Source organism: Mesocricetus auratus, unplaced genomic scaffold, assembly GCF_017639785.1.
Source record: "Mesocricetus auratus isolate SY011 unplaced genomic scaffold, BCM_Maur_2.0 Super-Scaffold_100007, whole genome shotgun sequence".
NCBI lineage: Eukaryota > Metazoa > Chordata > Mammalia > Rodentia > Cricetidae > Mesocricetus > Mesocricetus auratus.
This window is the reverse complement of record NW_024429191.1, coordinates 32,455,027-32,471,373: the sequence shown is the minus strand read 5'-3', so window position 1 is coordinate 32,471,373 and position 16,347 is coordinate 32,455,027. Positions and strand designations below refer to the sequence as shown.

General features: G+C 48.2%; 1 protein-coding gene across 4 annotated transcripts in view; it reads right to left on the bottom strand.

Annotated features, from left to right (window-relative positions):
• Nucleotides 1-16,347, bottom strand: part of Fstl4 (follistatin like 4) — a 406,082-nt gene that overhangs the window by 24,977 nt on the left and 364,758 nt on the right. For 3 of the 4 annotated variants that reach the window (XM_040748611.1, XM_040748610.1, XM_005067777.4), the window contains 4 exons: nucleotides 13,335-13,455; nucleotides 2,747-2,908; nucleotides 2,279-2,413; nucleotides 987-1,013 (listed from right to left, as the gene is read on the bottom strand). In XM_040748611.1, coding sequence (XP_040604545.1) covers nucleotides 987-1,013; nucleotides 2,279-2,413; nucleotides 2,747-2,908; nucleotides 13,335-13,455 — 445 coding nt within the window. The remainder of the gene's footprint in view (nucleotides 1-986; nucleotides 1,014-2,278; nucleotides 2,414-2,746; nucleotides 2,909-13,334; nucleotides 13,456-16,347) is intronic. The other variant, XM_021225903.2, reaches the window with a different exon arrangement.

Genomic DNA, 16,347 nt, shown 5'->3' with positions numbered 1-16,347 from the left:
AGGAACAGAGAAACTTCTGTTTACACTGCCTCACAGCACCTCTGTCTAAGGCACCATGCCAAAACACCTCTGTCATCAATGACTTACCTGGCAAAACTTGGGCTGAAACACTGATGCTGGGCACAGTCTCCCTGGGCTGCTTTGAAAGTCAACCACCAGAAGTGCCAACATAAGATTGACAGCTTAATATAGCCCCCATGGGGTTTGTAGACACAGACAGCTACATTTCTGGCTGAGTGCAGCGCGCTCTCAGTGTGTGGGAATGTGAGTCAATACTCATTCAGCACACAATCAACCTCGCAGGAGACCCAGCCTCCTGATCCACCCCCTCGAAGGTTCTGTTGAAATTTAGTTTCTGCTACTGGGCTCCAAAGGGCTCCCAGCTTCCTTTGCTGCAGTTGTCCTGTCCCATCTTTCTCCCATGTAGATTTGAGAGTACCCTGAGGCATGTGGTCCCTTCCTCTTGGCTTCTGTGTCCCCCCCTCTAAGACTTGAATATCATCAAAAAAGGGCATAGCATTAAGCCACTGAGGTGAGATAGGGTTTGGGGGATGCTTCATCATTTAATCTGAATGCAGCATCCACCAGCCCTACACTTTAAGGTGGCTTCAGTGAGACTTTGGTTCTTACAGTGCACAGCAACCCCAGTAGATTTGTGTTCCCTTACAAGTCTTCACTGTGCAGACCTGAGTCCCTCTGCCTGGTGGTGTACCATTGTTTAAAAGACGCAGAGCACAAGCTGAGTGACATGGCAGTCAGAGGGTCACATCCAGTAACCCTGCTGTTGGTCCTCATAAGTACTGTGTCAGGCTCAGTGCCCACTGCTCAGGAGACTGAGCTGGGTCTGTGCATGTGTGTGCCATGTGAGTTTGAACTCCCTACCCCAGTACATAGGCTCCTCAAGGTTGATGGGTCAGGGAAAGGTGGCCCGCTGTGGAAGCAAGAATACATGCGATTGCACGACACAGGACAACCACACTCAGTACCTTCTTCCCGCCACAAGATGTTTGCTACTGTAGCAGCCAAGAATTAGGAGAGCAGCCACATGACAGCCAGAAGAGAAAGAAAAAAGACAATGTCAAACCGTTGCTGCTGTGATTCCTTGGTTCATGCCATTGAGGAACATTCTAGTAACCCATCACTCACTGGCCCAGCAATGGTATCAGGCCACAAAGCTGAACCCAGGTGGACACATCTGGGTCTCAGGATGTTTTTGCTTTCTAAATGAATCTTTAAAACTGGGCCCCAGGATCCCAGCAGTTAATCTGCACTCCTGCTTCTGTGGACAGTAAGGAATGAGTAGCATCCCTCCCTGATTTCCTAGGTCACTTCCAGGAAAGTTGATTTTCAGTTAGGACTTCCCAAGGAAGAGCACTGTTTCAATGATAAAGGAGAGGACTTATGGCATTCCATGCCACAAATTCTACCTGCAGAACCACGTGGGGGAGGCAGTGGTGCACTTAGTACACTTAGCCCATGAGGTGGTGATGATTCCTAGAGGAAAGGCCACTCTACTCGTAGTTGTGTACTCATCTAGAAGCACCCCCCTTACCAGACAGTACTACACCCCATTCATGTTAGTTTCCTCCTATGCATGTGTACCTAGGATCAAGTTCAACTTATAAATCAGGCAGTACAAAATTATGAATGCAATATAATAATTACAACATACTGTGATGAAAATGTTACTAAAGGGGCTGGAGAAAAGGCCTACTAGTTAGAAGCATACGCTGCTTCTCCAGAAGATCAGAGTTCAGTTCCCAGCATCCCATAACCACCTGTAACTCCAGCTTCAAGGGATCTGGCCCCCTCTTCTGGTCTTGGTGGGAACCTGCACCCAAAAGTACACAAAAAAAATCTTACAGGGTTCATTTTTAGAATTTCAGATCAAAGGAAGAAAAAACCACAGATGAGAGGGGGACTACTGTCTGCCCTGAGAGCTTCCAAGCCACTGGTGGTGTGAAGGCTTTTGTGACCAAGTTTCCAGCCATTCATCCCACAGGAGGCAGAAGCACAGCTGGGGTATTTGGGCTTCCTTGTGGTCCTGGGTTTTGTGTCCTGACCAGAGACTTCAATTGTCTATATTTCCAGAGTTGTCTATGTTGCCTGGGAAGGTCACCATCTGTACTTAGCTTTGTGTACAGAGGAAATAGACTTATCCCAGCCTTCAGAGACTCCCAGTTGGTGACTGTGGCCCTGGAGAGTTAATGCAGTCCTCTTGTCCCCCTAACACTCCCAAACAGCCCAGCAAGGATCTCAGAGGCAATAGCGGACTCACAGGTCTTCCTAGCCGAGTCCTCAATGAAGAGGGAGGAGATATCTTCGTCCACGCCCACTTCATTCTTGGCAATGCATGTATATGCCCCTGTGTCTTCATAGCGTACACTGCCAATGTGGAGTTCACTTCCATTGGCTGTAGAAGGGACAGTGGCTCAGGGTAATGCTCTCAGGGGACACCCTTTCACATGCCTTCCCCACTACCTTCTCAGGGGCTCTGAAGAGTGTTGGGCTAAAAATAGAGATCTTGGGTATGGATGGGGGCAGTTAACGTTCTTGGGACTGGGCCCAGGACAGGTTGGCACTGCTGAAATACAAAGGATGCCATGGAATCTGGCCAGTAGCCTCTCAGATGCCCATGAGACCTGTGTGCCAGTCATCAGGGGATCTCTGCTTCCTCTTAACATGCCAGGCTCAGCCATGATCTTACCTCTCATTTCCTGTCCGGGGATTCATGTGCAATTCTTACCCAAGAGGGAAAGCTGTTTGGACATCTGGGCTGAGACATCCATGCCATTTTTCAGCCAAATGATTCTGGGCATGGGAATGCCCTCAGCGTGGCATCGAAGGCTGGCTGCTACTCCAGGCTCTTGTGCCTGGGTCTCTGGATAGACACGGATGACTGGTGGCACTGTGGGTGAGAACAGTCTTCGTAAGAGCAAATCTACACCTGGCCTGGGGCTGTAGCCAAACCCTGAGACCCTGATCCAGAGGGTGAACCCAAGAGGTGACTCTGGGGGCCTCTGAACCAGCTTACAATGATGTCTTTAGCAACCCAAGTGCTGAGGGAAAAGGCTGTAAAATGGATCACAGACAATAAACACATCCGGTGTGGTACCTCCGTAATTCATCGCTTCCACTCTTGTTCTAAATATGATCAGAAAAACATCCAAATATTTAATGCTGTTCAGTTGCTGCATATAAAGAGAAACAGCCACTGGAATTTATCTCTGAATGAATGAAATTTAGATGTATTATTCCTGTTATCGGAAAGCCATTGGACGGGGCCTTAATTTCTTGCAGGAAATGCTTCACAAAGCACTTATGGGAGCTGACTGGCAGGCTGCTAATTATATCATGGCTGTGGGGAAGCCCATCCATTTTTCACTGGGTCATTTTTATTTCTTCAATCTCCAAGTCCTGGGACCTGCATGAAAGGAGGATGTGTCCTCTTTGGTTGGGGGAGTGACTCAGCTCTGGACCCTGGTGGTCAAATCTCAGCTTGGGCATGTGACCTGGCCCGCTGGCTAGATGAACACAGGTAGACACGACTCTGGCACATTCCGCAGTGGATTGGCCCTTATTAAAGGGAAGGCTGTGGGGAAGGGCTGTTAGAGAAGGTCCTAGAGAAAACCAGGGTTCTAGCTGAGGACTGTTCAGGACTTTGGCATTAATGAGCCCAGACTCTTGCAAGATCTCCACCTATGCATAGCACACCTGGAAACCAGAAAGCAAACCTAGAGAAAGCAGAAGGGAAATGGAGGACTCAACTCAAAAGTCAAGAAGAGAGACTGACGAGTAAGTCCATGAACTGCTTATTCGTAAGAGGAGCAAGTGTTGTCAATGGGAAACTAGAGAAAGAATACAAAGGGGTTTAGAATGTGAGAATGCTATATTAACTTATAGATCATACAAACAAACCTCAATTAAATGCATCATTTAAAAGGAACCTTCAGGGGCTGTAGAGTTGGCATATATATACATACATATATATGCCATATGTGTATATATATGTGTGTGTGTGTGTGTGTGTGTATGTGTATGAATAAGTTATGAGTTTATCTCACCTGGTCCTTGTTTTAGTTACTTTTCTATTGCTGTGATGGGACCCATGACCCAGGCAACTTACAAAACAAAGAATTTATTTGATGCTTATAGATCAGAGGGTGAGTCTATGATCATGCTGAGGCATGTGCACACCCATATACACGTAGGAACATGCAGATACACACACACAATAGCAGAACATGCTCTGTGTGCAATAAGTATCAGTGTTTATTAGCAAATCTATAATCCCAAGTCAAAGGTAGCCAAAAAGAAAATCATTTGATTTTCTTGTTAGGCACCAAAAAAAGTCTTTGAAAAAGACCCAAACCCCATTTCTTGGTGTGTGAGTCTCAATGAAGAATATGTCCATAAAAAGGAACAGCGCCATTCCTTTCAAGAAAAAGGAGAAAGGAGAGAAAGCAATATTAACTTTGAAACTCACTGGTGTGGTCAAGGAAAGTAAAATATGGGGGGTGTCAATATTAAAGGATGATGTCATGTTTCCAACCGCTGTGACCAAACACCCAGTAGAAATAACTTAAGGAATCCTAGCTCACCTTGGTAGGAAGGCATGGTGCTGCAAGGGGGCTCTTCATCTGGTGCAACTGAGGCTCTTCATATTGTAACCAACCAGGAAACAGAGAAGGTGGTCTGTTGAAGTTGAGTAATCAACTTCAAAGCCTTGTGCAGTGGGACCTATTTCCACTAGCAAGACCATCTCCTAAGGGCTCTCCAGCCTTCAAAATAACAGCACAAACTGAGGACCAAATGTTCAAAACACCCACAGGGGGGCATTTTAAAATAAAAAGATTTACATTTATATATGTTTAAATATATGTGTCTGCTTGTCTGTATGTGTACCATGTACATGTAATACCCTAAAGTGCCAGAAGAGGGTGTCGGGTCACTGGGAGCTGGAATTACAGGAGGTTGTGTGCCACCTGCTGTGGGTACTAGAACCTTGGTCCTTCAGGCTCTTAGAGGGACATTTAAGACTGTAACTATATAATAGTGAACAATGATATTTTAGGTAGCTGTACTCAAGGACACAAACCCAAAAAGATAGTAATGATTGCATGAATACAATAAAGAGATAGTACCAAAATCCATAAAATGAATAGTATTTTATAGATCAGTGGAGACCACACAGACAACAGACTGGACCCAAGTGATGAAAACCATAAAATGTCACTGACACGTGGGAGGTCATTGGTTAGAAGATTTCCCATTGTCACAAACAAGGTCTGACAAGTTAACCCACAGACTGAATCTAATTTCAATTAAAACCAGTCCATCGGGGCTTGACAAAAAAATTCTGAGTGTATCTAGTACGGAAAAAAGTCCAATGCGTGGCTGAGGAAACTGAGAAGCGACATTGTTCCTTGTCACTCTGCTAAACCAAGATATCACAGAGCATTACAACACCGAATGGGGCCAAGGGGCTCGTCCTCTTTGAGTCCAGCACCTGGCTGAGGACCTTGATTGATTTTTACAAAACTCTGTCAATCCCCTATCGGGCAGCTGACAGCCATGAAATACCAGTTGGTGTCAGGCATGATGCATACAGCGGTAAGAGCCTTGGTCCCTTGCTGCATGGTGGCACTTTCTGTGTGGGAAAGATGACTAAACAACTAGTTGCAAATGTGAGGGTCACTCCCGGAGAGCCGTGGGGAGCAAAGCCTAGCAGGCTTCACTCTCCTCCTCCTACAGGGGAGATTATTGGTGCAGAATTTGTTCAGGGAACTGGAGACATGGCCGCCCCCAGCTCTGGAGGCTGCCTTTGGCCTCTGCTCTGATCTCAGACAGGGATGTGTGTGTAGACTGAGCCGTCTACACTTAAGCGGGAATCATCTGATCACATGTAACGAGCACCCCTCTCCTCCCCCAACCCCCACTGCCTGTGTGCACTGCTCTGAGATGGGAGCTTTTCCAGACCAATTTGGGACTCAATTTAAACTAAAATATGTGACAGTGTTCTAGAACAAAAGGACACTTGACCGAAAGCCAAGGGCGTAGGATGAGTCACTCAATAAAAATACATGTCTAAATTCAAGGCACTAAGCTCTCCATAGCTGGGGGTGGGGACGGGTGTGGGTGTGGGGTGAAAGGGACAGGATGCGCAGCAACACACACACATGCCCTCTGACAGCCTGGAGGTTTCCTCGAGAGTGAGACAAGTCTCCTTGAGGGGACTTGCTGCCCCCACATCGAATGCCTTTCACCCCAGCTTGCTGCAAACCTCTGAGTGGAAGACACCAGCTTCTCCTGTCCTTTGTCCTCCTGTAACGACATCATGCCATGGTGTCCTGGTGGACCACCTCTTAATCTTCCCTAGGCCATCTGGAACTTGTACTCTCGTCTACAGTTTCCTTTACCTGTTTGTCCCTCTCCCCCTGGAGACCTGGCTTTCTCCTTAGGACACTGCTTCTCTTGCAGCTTCCTAGGGGCAGCCCCTATTTAGGATCCCCTACTTTATTCGGTGCCCATGCGATGGAAGCTAGGGCTTCACACATGCTATGCAAGTGCCGCACCACTGACCTATGTCCTCAGCTGTGGGCACAGGGTCTCACTGTTACCCAGTTTGCCCTTGACTGCATTCTGTAGCCCAGCTGGGTTTTTAATGGGTGATCCTCCTGTCTCAGTTCCTAAAGAGCTGGGACTATGGGCCTGTGCTTAAGCCTTCTCTTCCTGTCCCTGGGCTGGGAAGTGGGGTGGGAGTCTTACTTCCTGCTCATTCTTGGTCCCTTCCCAGATGCCCTCAATCACTCCTCACCTTTTCACACTTCTAGGGACTTTCCCCCTCAGCTTGTAAAATCTGTCCCTTCTCTCCTAGATTAAAGAAAGCAAAGTAACTCTGAGGCATCCCCAAAGGAGGCTGCTCTTGCCCCTGACTTTTTTGCTCAACCCACCCCCTTTCCTCCTCCTTCATTCCTCAGTCCTCCCCCAGCCACATGAACTCGTCACCCAGTGGGAGCTGCTCTTCTCTGGGCCATGGTAGCTTCTACATGCCAGGCCTGACTCAGCAGCACTCATTGTTGCCCTGGCCTGTCTGTACTGCACCGCACAGCTCAGTGATCCTTGTAAGCTGCTGTCTCCACCTGGCCCTAGGCGTCCCTCCTAGTTCCCACTGGGTTCTCTCTGTCACCTGCTCAGCGGGCTGTTCTCACAGGCCCCCTGATGCTGGAGTTCCTACAGGTTTCCACCCTCCGCTAGCCTAACCCATCCACGGACTTGACACGGGTCCCCTGCCACATCTGAAATGCATCCCCCCAGCTCTGAAAGCAAACTTTCTTATGTCAGGAAAGGGCAGACTCCTCTTGTCAGGGCCCCAGGGGGCACCTTTGTCCTCCCTACCACCTTTCGTCAGCACTCCCCTTTCCATCTTTTTCCTGCCAGCCCATGCCAACCATGCACAGTACCTCTGATTCTCCTTACTCCTGTGTTTCAGAAATTTCTTCCTTGGCACCTTTGCCCATTGCCACCATGAGGACATGGCAGGCCAGAGGATGCAGATTTGTTAAATGAATGGATGGGGGTGGAGAGAAGAGCAGTTCTCAATAGATGGAACAAGTCCATGGCAGGAAGGCAAGAGGGTAGCTGTTAGGGAAACTGAGGAGCCGATGGAGCTGGAATGAGGGGGACTACAGCGGAGGTGAAGCTCAGGTCAGAGAAGGGCTGGCTTGACGCCAGTGCTGTGGTGTGTGTTTGCACATACAAGGAGGGCGCAGGGCTCTAAGCTGCACTCAGGAATTTGAGCTGCCATGCTCCTCCATGAGCCAGTGGTCAGGTCCCTCAGCATTTTCCTCTACATTCTGGTGTAGAGCAGAGTGACAGTGACAGCTAGGTCAGCAGCAGTGGGGAACAGGTAAGATGGACCCTGTGGACCATCCTGGGCACCTGGGCAGGGGCAGAATCACAGGTCCCTTGGTCTCCTCAGCTCCTGTTCTGTCCCGGGTGGTGACACGGAAGGCAAATCCTGGCACCAAGCAGCTTTGCCGGGGAAGCCGTCTTGCCTAAAACTGACCATTTGCTGGGGATGAAATTTGCATGAGGGATTAATAAAATCACAGCTGGGTGGGCACACAATGCCTGCCCATAAAACCCAACAGTTCTCCAATGGGTGAGACCCAGGCTCTGAGTGAGCACCTGGCCTGCACCCACCCAGTCCTGATCCCTGCAGTCACAAGCTTTGGCCATACCCAGCGCCAGCTCTGTAGAGTCTATCAGGACAGGGCAGTCCCAAGGAGAACGCTGGGCTGTGATGCATTCACATGGGTCCCCATCAGAGCAAAACAAAGATGCTAGCTCTCAATAGCATGGTAAGAACACAATTGTATTCTTGTATTCCAGGCCATGTGGCTCCCAAGACCTAAGCTCTCATCTTTTCACATTGAAAAGAATATGAAACTAAGCTCTCCCAGACAAACATTTTCTTTTAAACTTGCAAAACCTTCATATGATTCCATGAGGGGGGTGGGGAGACAGCTCGGTTGGTAGATTACTTGCCTTAAAAATATGAAGATCTGAGTTCTATCCATAGAACCCACATTAAAAGGCTGGGTGTGGTGGTATGTGCTTGTAATCCCAGTAAGCCATGAAGAGGAGAAAGGCAGTCAGTCCCTGGGGTTCTTTGGCCAGCCAAGCTAACCTAGCCTACTTGGTGAGCTCCAGGCCAGTGAGAGACTCTGTCTCAAAAATAAGGTGGGTGGATCCTCAAGAATGGCCCTGAAGTTGACCTCTGGCCTCCTCAGACAGGTGCACACACCCACACATCCACCCACACCCCATTTGTATCCATAACACAGAGGCCCATTTCCTTTGGGAATCATCTCTCATTGCCAAGGTTTAGGCGGCATAAATATGTTCTTAAGTAAGAAGTCACAAAGGTACCAAGCTGGAGTAATAAGCAGATTTGAAAATGATTATTGTGTTTTGGGGATGAATCACTCCTCATCTGAACTGCGGGGAGGTCGAAGGTATTTTTAATTTAATGGATTAATCATTGATGTCTGAAGTTCTTGATCCTGCCCATGAAAGCAATGCTAGAGCTTTGCAGGAAGTTATAAATCATGTCAGCATTTGGGCCTCATCTCTGGAAGCCTGGGCTATGGGTAAGTTATACTAATAATTTGTGGGGATAGTACAGCTTGCTGGGAGGGATCTTTCAAGCAGCTAGGTTAGGCAGCCATGGAAGTGGAGCATCCTGGAAGATGGCGGTAGCCCAGTCTGTGTATGAGATCCCAACTCTGCTACCAGACAGCTTGGGAGCAGCGTGGCTTTAGGGAGAAGCAACTTTATTTTGGATGGTCATTTTTTTCCCTGGGCCTCTACTTTCCCATCTGTGTAATGTGCTGAAGGCCCTGCAAGTGGTCATCAGCTTTGGTCATCAGTGTCTACCAACTATGACTAACTATGACTTAAGATAAACACGAAGCCTCCCCCAAGTCTGTCCCTCTTGTATCCATGTATTTCCCAAACATCTTCCTGCCAGGCCAGGAAGGGATCAAATTAGACCTCCAACAGCACATCTAGGCAGCTGAACCAAACTCCATCCAAGCTGCTTAGGGCCATCTTGTATACCATCAAGTGTGTGGTGGATGGTGAAAATAGGTCAGTGTCACTACCCATGTCCCCCTCCTTCCTCATGACACTCTTTAGTGAGTCAGACAGCCCCCTGAGAACCACTAGGGTCTTCCTAGCTTTCTGGTCTCCTGCACAGGGGCTTCATCCTTCAGCACCACACCATAGCCCAGAAAGATCTTTGTCCCCTTCTTCTGCAAGATTCCTACAGTGACCTAGTCCTCCTTCCTGGAAACCATGCAACATCAAGAGTTACTGAGTATAAGAACTCACTGAGCCCTCTGGGGAACTGGGTGACACCTGGCTAAGTGTTCTATCAACTTCAGTCTTGCTGAGGCCAATACCTAGGTCTGAGACTTCCATGCATTGCCTTTTCCTCTCTTTCAATGACTGGTTCCGACCTGGTCTGAGCTGTGCACTAGGCTTGCAGACATAGGATGCAGGGCTCCTTTCCTCTGTTTCCCCAGAGTATGCCATTCAGAGAACTACAACAAAGACCTGACAACTGCCTACTCTATACACCAGACACAGATTCTCTAAGGGCAGCTGCATGGCATCCCAGCTGGGTAGGCATTGGCCCTGGATGATGTCAACGTCTGTTTGTGGCTAGTGTGTGTGTGTGTGTGTGTGTGTGTGTGTGTGTGTGTGATTTAAGGGCAAGTCACTCCAGTTCTCAAAGTCCCAGTGACCTTGTCTATAAGATAGGGATGGCACACAGTATTCAATAAATGTTACTGCTGTAATTACGGCTTTTGGAACATCCTGTCTTTCCACTTGGTTCCTTCTAAGCCTGACAGAATTTTAACCCCTGTAGTACTTTGAAAACTTCCTGCAGACCATTCCCTTGTATCCTTAGGATACAATCAGGGTCTGCTTTAGAGGTGATCCCATGAGGGTGCTGAGTGCCTTCACAAGTGCCAGGAGCTAAGGACCAGCCCAGCCATCTAGCAGGCCACACAATGAAGCAGGAAGATGATCACAAGGTATCCAGCTCCCAGAATACTCTCCCCGCACTATCAGTGGTCCTTCCTTTGGCTAGAAGTCTTGAGTCTTTCAACAATTAGAGCATGGATCTATGAGCCTGTCCCTCAGACGCTCTCCAGTCCAGGTGTAACCATTCATCTTCATTGCCAGCTTGAGTAGGCACATCTTGGCCCACTCCTAAGGGTGTTATCAGAGAGAAAACCTGAGGTGGGGAGACCCACCCTAATTGGGCCTAGAATCATCCTATGGTCTGGGTCCTAGGCTGAGTACAAAGGAGAAGGTAAGCTAAGCACCACCATTCACCTCTGTTTTCTGACTGTAATGAGCAACCTCACACTCCTACTGCCTTTTCTTCCATGATGGAGACTGCACCCTCAAACCATGAGTCTAAATCTAGTTTTCTTCCCTGGATTCACATTTTCATCAGGTAGTGTGTCGCAGTAATGAGAGAAGTAACTAAGACACCAGGCAAACAGTCCATTTCCCATCTTTGGAAACAGTCTAAGCCCGGAAATGCCCACAGTACTGGGACCTTGCTCTTGAATTCATCTACACCATACGCCCATGTTTAGCCTCCCAGGTCTCCAGGGGCAGAAGGTCTAAGCACAGGGTCCTGCTACATCATTTATGAAGGAACTGGAGATTTAGAGCCTTCTCCAGTGATGGAGACATCTAGGAGGTTCTCAATCTGGAGTTCCACCATCTTCATGTTTGTCTTAGAGGAGACAAAGGGCACAAGAAGCCCCAGCTCTCTCCTTGTGCCTTAGGCTCTTTAAATTTTAAGATGCATTTTTATTTATGTGTGTGTACATCTGTGTGTGGGTATGCAAATGTAAGTGTAGGTAGCTGTGGAGGCCAGTAGAGGGCACTAGATCCTCTGGAGCCATATGTTGTTGGAGCCACTGGATATGAATGCTAGGACTTGAACATACATCCTCTGGAAGAGCAGGGAGCACTCTTAACTACTGATTCAAGTCTCCAGCCCTGTGCCTTGGGCTCTTACCAAGTGGGGTTGGATAGGAGGCTTTGGGATACCAGATAACTGTACTTCTGACTGAGGATCTGCGGGGCTGGAACAGAGAGTAGAGCTGTTTTGCGACTGAATATTCAAAGCACCATCAGCCTCTGGTAATCACTTGTCAGAGTCAAATGGTGACATTCTCTGCAGAGCACATGTTCTACCTGGGCTAGTCCCTGTTAGGAATGTCCCCTATTACTTGCCGGCTGCACGGAAGTCTAGTCCCTGAATGACCCCTAAATCTCTGGGTTGGTTCCTGTTGGGTTATAATAACTAGGAACACTTGGGTTATGATGGTGAAACCCAAGCACATTTTTAAAGAATAGGCAGAGTCATATGTAGCCCAGGCTGGCCCCAGACTCATTATATAGTCAAGGATGCCCTGGAACACTTGATCCTCCTATCTCTACCTCCTACCCTTACAGTTTGTGGGGTTCAGGAGACCAAACCCAGGGCTTTGAACATGTTAGGTAAATACTTTATCAACAAAGTTAAATTGCTAGCTAGAATCCCAGATATTTAATCTAGACACACAGATGTGAAATCTCAAAGGTACATTCCAGCTTGAGGGAAATTCTAATAAGATACTACTAGGACATGGAGAAATATAAAAGTACCATGGACACTCTGTCAAGGTAAACACAGGGCAAGATGGAGATACCCAGTTATCCCTAAACGGCTTGCCACTCACCCTTGGATCCTTGAGGTCAGTGAAGGTGAATCTACGATGTCATCATTCTTGACACCTCACTCACTCTCTCTGGGAGAAGTCCCAATCACCAGCTGTCACACAGGATCTGGGAGCTGAGTCATCTCACTGTTACCTGATACCCGAGTGCCTGATCCTGGCTGATCAAATACAGCTGGGTTTGGTGGGATGAGGCTAATTCCCTTGACATGGTGGTCCAGGAAAGGACTTCAGGGAGATTGGGGCTTGTTTTGATGGTGGGCGGAGCCAGGCTGAGATGGCAAGCAGTGTGATGTAGAGGTAGGCTAATTCCAAAATGGCTCCAGATAGTAAGTGATCTTCTTTAAAAACCACCCATAAGGTGGGTGATAACATATCCAATTGAGAGTCTATGCAAAGTGCTTATCTGGGGCTGGCTACAAATGTGCTCATAGACTGGCTTGAAAAACTGTTGGGTGGGGGACGAGGGGTGGTCAAAGGGGTTCAATTCTTCTTGGTCTTCAAGGTAGCTGGTAACATATGGACCCGAGTGAGTGGAGACCATCCCTCCAAACATGCCCATCCTCACTGGCCGAGAGAAGGCTCATGGATCCCTGTGGAGAAGGGCTGCTGAAAGGAACAGTGCCCCCCAGATGCACAGTGATGTGCTGTTACGTCACCTGTAAGAGCAATGGTGGCTTGGACTCAGGTTCTGTAATTGCTAGATCCAGAGATCAAGGTACCACATTGCGTTTGGGCCACACCTGCCCCATTCTTCACAGTAGCCAATGGAGCCTCCGCAGCCCAGGGTGACTTGCCTGCACGATTCATCCCTAAGCCCCCTCCCCCAGCATTTGGATTCATTCCATCTGTGGAAGCCTTGGGTAAACCAGGCCCAGCACTTTCTAAGCCATTCCCTTTATTACAGCAGATGGGTTATTTATGTCTTTAACAAGACAAAATGCAAGAGAGAATAAGGTTTGCTCGGAGCAGTGTGGAGGGTGCTTTGAGGGGACAACATGCATGGAGCCATTTACTAACCATTCACCTGCAGGACGTGGGTCTGGAACAGCTGCTCATGGCCCATGGCATGGCAGGTGTAGTTGCCCATGTGGATTGTGGTCACCTTGGTGATGTACAGGGAATCATCCTCTCCAAAGTCCTATGGCAAAAGAACGAGAATGAGATTTGCTTTTGTTGAGCAGATAGGACAGCTGGTGAGTGAGTTTTCCAGGAAAAACATCTCCCTCCCTGGTGCCTCCTCCTCTCCTTGTGGCCACAACCTCTTGTACTCTGCAATCAAATTCCCTCTAACTCCTGGGAATACTGGTGTGTTTCACAGGAATCTTGCTCACCTGGTGGAAGGCTTGATTCTGGAGGGAGAGACTTGTTGAGAGCAAAGTTTGACACACTTTCTTAAAGGAATAGACAGTAAATATTTCAACCTCCAGAGTCCTCTGGTTTCTGTCAACTCCTTGGCTCTGCCATGATAGCATGGCCATAACCAGGATGATATGCATGTGCATGAGTGTGGCTGCGTTTGTGGCATCTCAGGACTCTAGCTTGCTTAACCATGGTTCAGATTCCATCTAGATCCCCAAGTAGGTATAGGCAGCTTATGGGATCAGAGTCATCCAAGGAAAGAGACAGAACCGATGGGAATATGGGACAAACCAAAACAAGACAGGAACATGAGAGAGAGAGAGAGAGAGAGAGAGAGAGAGAGAGAGAGAGAGAGAGAGAGAGAGAGAGAGAGAGAGAGAGAGAGACGGGCCTATTCTCAGGGTTTCTACAGGAAGTGACCCCATGAGTCTTGGCTCAGTGATCCTTGCAGCCTCCTGGGATGGCTCTTCCTGGGTCAGAACATAGGGGAGAGGTATAAGGAGGGGTCCAATGAACACAGGGCATCAGCACCTCTCTGGCCAACTATATTCTTTCTTGCAGAACTGTTCATGAAGCTGGACCCTTTCAGGAACTAGCTGCCAATAAGTTAAGGCTCAAGATTTCTTTAGCTGTCTATGGAAATCCCTCGGTAGGTTTGGCTTTAGCTACCAGACATCTCCAAGGATGTGGCACTTGGCACTATTGAAGGTCTCAGCTTACGGGTAAGAAAAAAGGGCTGCCCAGGGTTGTATGTTGGAGACACGAGGGTAGCCAGCAGAGATACTCAGGAGATCCAGAATTGACTGCAGCTCCGCCACTGACCAAAAGCCCTGTAGTCCCCGTCTATGAGCTGTGGACAATACATGTGCCCTGGCTGCCTGGCGGGGGTGTTGGGAACTCAGAAAGAGAAAGTACGGGAAGCCAAGTGTGAAGTACATACCTGCAATGCCAGCACTTGGGAGGTGGAGGCAGGAGGATGGGGAATCCTTGTGAACTTGAGGCTAACCTGGATTGTATGAGATCCTGTCCTAGTTGAGGCTAACCTGGGCTATATGAGATCCTGCCCTAGTCAACTATCTTTTGCTGTTATAAAACACTTACCAAGACCAACTCAGGGAGGAAAGGCTTATTTCAGCTTACAGGTTATAGTCTATCATCAAGGGAATCCAGGGAAGGATCTGGAGACAGGAACTGAAGCAGAGTCCACGGCTTACTCAGCCATCTTCCCAAGGGTGCCACTACCTGCAGTGGTCTGGCCTCCCTACATCAATCATTAATCAAGAAAAGGGCCCACAGACTTGCCTACAGGTCAATTTAATGGTGGCAATTCCTCAATTATGGCTTCCTCTTTGCAGGTGACTCTAGTTTGTGTCAAGTTGGCAAAAACTAATGAGCACAGATCCTGTCCAAATCAAACCAGCTAACCAGCTAAACCAAACCAAACCAAACCAACCAACCAAACCAAACCAAAGCAATACCCAAGAAAAAGGAATGCGCATAGAGCTTTTTTTTGGTATGGGGCACACAGCACACATGCAGGACATTCCTTTTCTTGATGGTAACACCTAGCTCTCTCTCCTGCCTTCTCTGAGCTTCCTTTGTCTGCAAAGGCACTATGGAAGCAGGACTAAGGCCACCAGCCACCATGCATAGGATGTCTGAGCAGCGCCTGGGGTCACTTCTTAGTGCACCCACCGCTCCCGCCCCTGCAGCAATGACACTCTCCCTTGTTCATACTCCCAGGGCCTGATCACAGCCACATGAGTACCCCTTTAAAGATGCTTTTGGGGGATGGGGATGTGGCTCAGTTGGTGCTTGCCTAGTATGCGCAGAGTCTGAGGTTGATGCTTAGAGCACACACACACAGTGTGATGGCATACACCTATAATTCCAGCATGGAAGAGGTGGAGGCAGGAGGATCAGGTGTTCAAGGTCATCTTCAGCTATATGCTGCATTCAAGGCCAGCTAGGATACATGAGCTCATATTTCAAAGGGGAAAAACAAAAAAGTGCTTTTGGGCTAAACTGACCCAATGAAGGATGAGCAAAAGGTACAAAGTTGTGGCAGGAAGGTAGGAAGGTTGATAGTGAACATGGATCCTGCTTTCAATATTAGTAAAAAAAATAGGCTAACCATGCTCTCATCTTAAAGAAGGGTTCTGGAAGCCTGCAATGGACTGTGAAACATCACCTTGCTTAAAAGATCCCACCCCTACCATTCCGTGGAAGCATCCGTAATAAAAGAACACAGCAGATAGCCAACTTTTCCTGTGTCATAACAGAGCCATAAGGGTTCACACCTGAGATGCTGATGAAAAATTAATAGCTGGTCAGTTCTGGAATGACACATTCTGTCTAAGATGTTTCCTGAGTCAGGACATGCGTTGAGAAAAATGTTTTGCTTGGAGTCCAGGGGTGGGAGGGCAGGCCTCTGAGAGATGGCCGACGATTGGGAGCCGGAGCAGCCCCCCTCTGTATTGTGGGACATGTAGTTCATCCTCATGTGGGGGAAGTACGGAGGGAAACCCAATGCTCCACATGGTCAGATCCAGGCAGACTGCACTCCAAAGTGCAGAGCCAGAGCTGCTTGTTGGGAGTCTATTCCAGGGCCATTTGAATTTTTCTTGACTCTTCATACCATAGCCCTGTTAAGAGTCCTTGAAGGTAACCC